Below are 6384 nucleotides of genomic sequence, written 5' to 3' on the forward strand. Positions count from 1 at the left end.
TGTAGGAACCCTAGATATGTATGTATCCTTGATTTGTGGAGGAACCCTAGACATCAAAATTCATGAATGTGTATGTGTAGGAAACATAGATATGTATGTATCCATATTTGTGTTACATATGACCATTATTTGTGATGGAATAACTCATATTTGTGATGGAATAACTCATATTTGTTAGGAATGGTTCATAATATGGTTTTTTATCCCTAGATAAGTATGTATATGTATGTATGTGATGTATGTGTGATGGCTTATTTGGATATATTCTCATGTATGTGTTGCTCATATTTGTTAGGAATGGCTCATAATATGGTGTATTTGTGTAAACATGTAGGATGGTGTGGCTCCTAGATCAAGAGTATGACAGGGATCACCGGGCTTTTCATATGACGGAGAAGAGAACGGATCTTCACCCTTTGAAGATTCGTTACCATGGCACAGTGGATATAGCGTATGACGATAGGTACACGGAGTTCATCGAACATACCGGTCTTCTCCCGTTCATATCGCTTGTAAGCCGTGGGGGGCCGAACATGAACGCCGCGGCACTCACCGCCCTTGTCGACCGGTGGAGGCCGGAGACGCACACCTTCCACTTGAGGGCCGGCGAGATGACCCCTACTCTTCAGGATGTTTCCATGATCCTTGGACTACCTATTCAGGGCGAGCCACTGTGTATGAACACAGCTTCTGATGGGTGGCGCGGACAGATGGAGGACCTTATTGGCATGGCTCCTCCGCCGCCAGCAGATCCAAAGGCGAGAGCTCCCGCCGGCGCATCTTTCTCTTGGATTAGGCTTAATTTTGGACAATGCCCTCAAGGGGCCGACAAGGACACTCTGAGGACGTACACCCACGTGTACTTATGGTACATGATTTCGAGGACTCTCTTTGCTGACAGTGGTGGGAAGCTGGCCCATTGGTGTTGGCTGAAGGCGCTTACGGTGTTGGAGCACCGGTGGAGTTGGGGAACAGCGGCACTTGCCTACCTCTACCGGCAGGTGATGATTTGTTGTATGTACTATTCTTCTATAGTAGTGTGCTAGACAAAGTACTAACGAAATATCTTATGTACGCAGTTGGACGAAGCTTGTCGCAGGACTAGGAGCGGCGGTATTGCTGGCCCTGTGGAGATTGTGCCTCATGACTTGGCCGCTTTCAACAACTATCTCTAGTGGTTTCATCAAAACACGCGTATCGAGTTAGTGAAACACGCGTATGATGATGACATCTTGGACGACCCCATCGAGTTCGATGAGGTTGCGCAAAGCCAGCACGACATCTATGCCCGCAAAGGGAGATCGACTTCTATTGCTCCCGAGCTGAACTTCGTGGTAATGTATTCTCTCATTAGCTAGTACATCGTCTACATTGGCATGTGCTCGCTCAAATTGTGTATAATATGTTTGTCACAGCGGTCGGAGATCCAAAAAACAGCTGACGAGTGCGAGGTTGTTTGGGATCAGAGCCACAGAGATGAAAAGCCTATTGGACCGTTGCGGCATTTCATTAAGGTACGATCACCAACTTTGAATGTACGCCATTATGTTCGGATGGCTTTGTAACCATGACTTCCATGACGCAGAAAGATGCGGCGGTTAGCCAACTTGCTAGGTTGCCGCGACGGTGAAATCCCTACATCCTCTTCTGAAGAGACGGAGGTATGGACTATTTTGTTGCTGTCAAACATGTGCTTACTAATTTCACATTTTGTAATCTCATGTGTTCATGTTTGTGAAGATTCCTGACGACGAGGAAATTTTGAGTCAAAGCATTAGTCGCGGCAAGAAGCAAGCCACACGGTCAGCTTACCAGTTGAAGCCAAGGGGCAAGGCTCCAAACCGGTACACTCCGAAAGATTATGTCAACCGAGGAAAGAAGGTTGTCATTGAGGAGGATGAGGCGCCGCCGCGGAGATCATCTTTGAGGAGGAATGATGAACGATGAGCCGTTATCTTCAGAGGAGGAGGAGCATGAGGAGCAGGAGGAGCAGGAGGAGGAGGAGGAGCAGCAACAACAAGAGCCACGGCAGCGCACCAAAAGGATGGCCGTCCGGAAGCAGCCCGTGAGGACGGCACGTCGAGGACGATACTAGGATTTGCTACGTGTTGTTGTGAACTCTATCTTCATAAGTATCATGTTGTGAACTATATGTCATTTCGAACCATGTCTATTGTTGCTACGTGTTGTTTGAATCTATGTGCTACGATGTGAGCTATGATGTGTTATATGTGTATGTTCTATGTGTATGAAATTGCTACTGTTGTGTTGAAAACTGGTTAACTAAGGCAAGAATTTTCATGGTTTTAACACAAGTCAACAAGTGGCGCCCCTCACGCTGGCGCCACACCTCACTATGTGGCGCCCACGGCATCGGCGCCACATATGTTGTTTATATGTCGAAAATATCCAAGGGCTCCGAACGTCTGGGACTTAGCCGTTTTGGCGAGGCTCTATGTGTGGCGCCCGTGGCATCGGCGCCACACATAGTGCCTCGCCAAACGGCCAAGTCCCAGACGCTTTGTCTTACAGTATGTTTTGGGCAATTACAAGTATATGTGTGGCGCCAATGGGAGCGGCGCCACACATCCGGCCACGTCGGATCGGCGCACCAGCTCAGCGTCGAGGGCGCCACGTCGGCTGGGAGAGTGGTGCCGAAGGCTCGGGCACCACTGGTGCATGTGTGGCGCCCCTCCCATGGGCGCCACACAAAAGGGTTACATGGGTGAAATAGTTTGCCCGGAGGATCAATCTGTGCTATAGTTGCAACAAAGGTTTTTTTTTGTGTAAATCGCCGCAGCTAAAATAGGAAAACAGCGGCAGGATTTGTGAAAACTTGAATCAATTATACATTCTTGTAGAAAACAAATATATCTGATATGAAAAATAAATGAAATAATAGCTTGATTCAGTCAACTCCTTTTAGATTTGCATAATCTTGTTATCTTGAAGTTCAAATTCATAATTCAGGTGAAATGAACACATGTCAATGTTAATTGGCACATCAGTCAAATAAAAACAATGACCTCGGGTACACGATAAAACACAATAATTTTTTTTTTGAAACACAAGGTGATTTTTTTTATAAAAAAAATTCAAAACACAATAATTCACATTCACATAATGATAAATAGTCCACTGTCAAATAATCTCATCTCTTGTTACTGCAGCAGCGGCAAAGAAAGTTTTGTTAGCAATTCCCCAATTCTGGAGGCAAAAAAAAAAGGTGTCCCCAATCTGTTGTTGCAAAACAGCAAAGCGAGGGCAGCAGCAAATCAGCTACTGTGGCTAGCTCCATCTCCCAGTGGCTGCCCCACCTCTTCCCGATGCCTCACCTCTTCCCTGCTCCTTTCCCCCCTCTCTCACACAGCCTACCGATGGCCTACCCACCGGCCACCAGGCACCAGCTGCTCCTCCGGCCTCCTTTCTTCCCCTCCCCTTCGTTCGTCCCTTTCTCATCCCGCCCGACGACCACGAGGATGGCGCGTCCGCGGTGACACCGCGCGTGCATAGGAGAGATCCATGAAGACGCCTTAGTGGATGACAGGCCGGACACCGGAGCGCCTTTGCCGATGGTGTTGTGGAGCACCTCTCCTGTGGTCGCGACTCGCGAGACGTGTTCTCTGGCCGCCGCTTGGCGACCACGACGACGGCGCATCGCCGGTGACACCGCGCGCGTATCGGAGTTCCATGCAGACGCCACCTCGCGGATGACCTGCATGCCGGTGGGTCTTTTTTCTGTGGGGATCTGCGGGCTGATTTCCGGCAAGGACACCAGCGACGACGCACGCGACGCGACAAACGGCCAGCGGCTAGCGTCGGTTCTCGTCGAAAATGAGAGATGTTTTGCCTAGCGATGACCTGGCAGTGTGCGTCCAGGCGCAGCCCACCAATATTTATAGGGATATTTATTATATTTTGCAAGGCCTGCTTCAGGGAGACGAGAAGGCCCACTTCAGAAAATTAGCGACGCTCGGCATGAACGACGTACACGCACGAACGACAAATCCAGATTTCATAGTAAAGAAGAAGAAGATCTAGAAAGGAACAAATAATTTCAATGATATTCAGAAATACATCGACGGGCGTTGGACAAACAACAAATCAACATCTGACCAAGCATCATGGCTTCCATTTTGATCGAAAGGGAAGCGGCCCCATGGATGTGTGACTGCTCGCCGTACGTTGCAACTCCATATAGGCTGGAATTAGTATGTCGTAGCCGCCGAGTGTTCCCCGTCAACTGGAATTCATGGCTGCTTGAGGGGTCTTCTGAAACAAACAAGCAATCAATCAAGTGGACAAATATGGGGTCCTCGATGAAATCAGAAATAGGAAAGGGCGGATGACAATAGCGTAATTACCCTAGTCGAAGAACATGGAGAACAATAGGAAATCGAGCCGAACATGGGGAACTCGGGAGAGGAGATGGGCAGACACGAATTTCCCAAATAAACAGCAGGCGGCGCAGCCGTGGTTTTCCTCCTGCCGTTTCTATGCCTTCCGTGAGACGCTCGCAATTGAACGAGGAGAAAATGGGTTGATTAAACTACATAGGCACATCCCAAAAAAGGCCACCGTTTCCATGGTTTCGGCCTGGTCTACGGCAACGAGCCTAGGTCAATTTCGGAAGTAGCAGCCCTCTTACATGAGCAGATCGTCACGCGAGGTCGAACATGCCGAAAATGAACCAGCAACGTTTTGGACGAGGATAGGATGATCTGAGACATTCACACTAGGATCGGACGGCTTGGAGTATCAATTCGCTGTGAGTAAGCCTAGGTAGTTCCATTTTATTGTTACTTAATGATCAAATGCACCGTAGCTCGTATGCAAGTAGCGCATTCGCATGCAGTTTCAGTGGTAGAACTTCAGAGAATAAATAACATCTATTTCGGCTCCGGCTGGCTGCCGACAATTCCCCCGCCCGGAGAAGAAGAGGTGTTTTGTGGTACCCTCAAATGAATCAGATCCGTTCGTTTCCATCAATCTAATGATTATTAGCGTTTTCTACTGGTTGGTAAAAGAGAGCAAGTAGAAATTCTACTTATCACGTCCAGAAGGCAAAATCCCTAACAGGCCAAAGAGTTGGCCGGCCCAGTGAGCCTGTCGTGCATGAAACACAACTTTTCTTTCATTCAGGTCCAACCCTAACATTTCCCCCACCTCCTCCGGATGGACCACGCCGACGATGACATGAACTACCCGCTGGCGATGTCCAAATTTTGATTCGACAATGGACACTATACTCTTCACGCTTGGCAGATAAATTCAATCAAAATTTGCAGTGAAAGTTGTGTTATGAGAATAGTTCCAGTGTCGAGAATGACAATTTTGACTTGAAACTGTACAAAAGACTGATGCAGTAAGCATATAAGATGACATCTCACCTTTTGATTGGCATTGTTGACTAAAGTTTGTATTTGACATGCAACAAGACCTAGATAATATAATGTATATTGGTGTGTACAAAATGCCACATGTTAGTGCAGCTACAAGTACATCTTGCTAACCATTCTCCATGTTCGATATCCATGTCTTGGTTCTTGCATTTACATGTGCATATGTTATTTGGATTTGACTGTGGCATGTTACAGATTACTTATGAACTTGTACTACAATGATTCTTTTTTGAGAATCTGCTAGATCTTCTGATATTGTAGCATCTCTTCTCTCAATCTCACGATCAAAATCCTGAGAGACACGAAGAACAGAGAGGCGAGGTGTTTGTGCTGCGTGCAAAACTGTTGTAGCTTTTCGGTTTTCTCTCGTTTTATTCAGAAAAAGGGAACGTGCATAATCTCCACGGTGCCCACTACCGAACGTGTCATTCCATGCCGAGGCAAAGAGGAGATCGGGTCAAGCACAAGACCGATTCCTAGTCTATCAGCTCCAAAAGGATAGCTGAACTCTAACCAAACACTGAAACTGTAGCTATCTGACGAAACTGAATAACTAATAGCTAGATTAACCAACAAACTCCCCCTAATCTAGATGTTCATCACCTGAACGACGCCAATTCATCGTCGCACCTCCTGGAACTGCACACGGCCGAGTGCCTTCGTCAAAGTGTCGGAGAGTTGGTCCGCCGTGTGAGCGAGCTGGACGTCGATGTCGTCGTCCTCCACGCATTGGCGTCCTTGTCAACGTGGGAGGTGGCGGCGGTGGCGTCCCTCCTCCTATGGGCGAGTCGGATGTTGAGGAGGCGGCGGCCTGTAGGAGGAGGAGGCAGTGGCGACGTCTAGGAGGTGCAGACGGCGGCCTTTACGCGGCGGCGCCGGCTCGTAGAGTTGGGAAGTAGGGAGTGATGGATTCAGCGGCGGCTCCGTCGTCCTTGTCAGCGTGGGAGGTGGCGTCGGCGGCCCTCCTCCTATGGGCATGTGG

At 48.3% G+C, this 6384-nt stretch overlaps 1 protein-coding gene across 1 annotated transcript; it reads left to right on the top strand.

Moving 5' to 3' along the window:
• Positions 1 to 335: 335 nt before the first annotated feature.
• On the top strand, positions 336 to 1007 carry LOC124684797 (protein MAIN-LIKE 1-like; the record flags this gene model as incomplete). Its single annotated transcript, XM_047219048.1, has 1 exon — positions 336 to 1007. A coding segment is annotated over one exon (672 nt), but the record flags the coding sequence as incomplete, so codon positions are not given.
• Positions 1008 to 6384: the final 5377 nt, after the last annotated feature.

The sequence above is a fragment of the Lolium rigidum genome, chromosome 1 (genome assembly GCF_022539505.1).
Source record: "Lolium rigidum isolate FL_2022 chromosome 1, APGP_CSIRO_Lrig_0.1, whole genome shotgun sequence".
NCBI lineage: Eukaryota > Viridiplantae > Streptophyta > Magnoliopsida > Poales > Poaceae > Lolium > Lolium rigidum.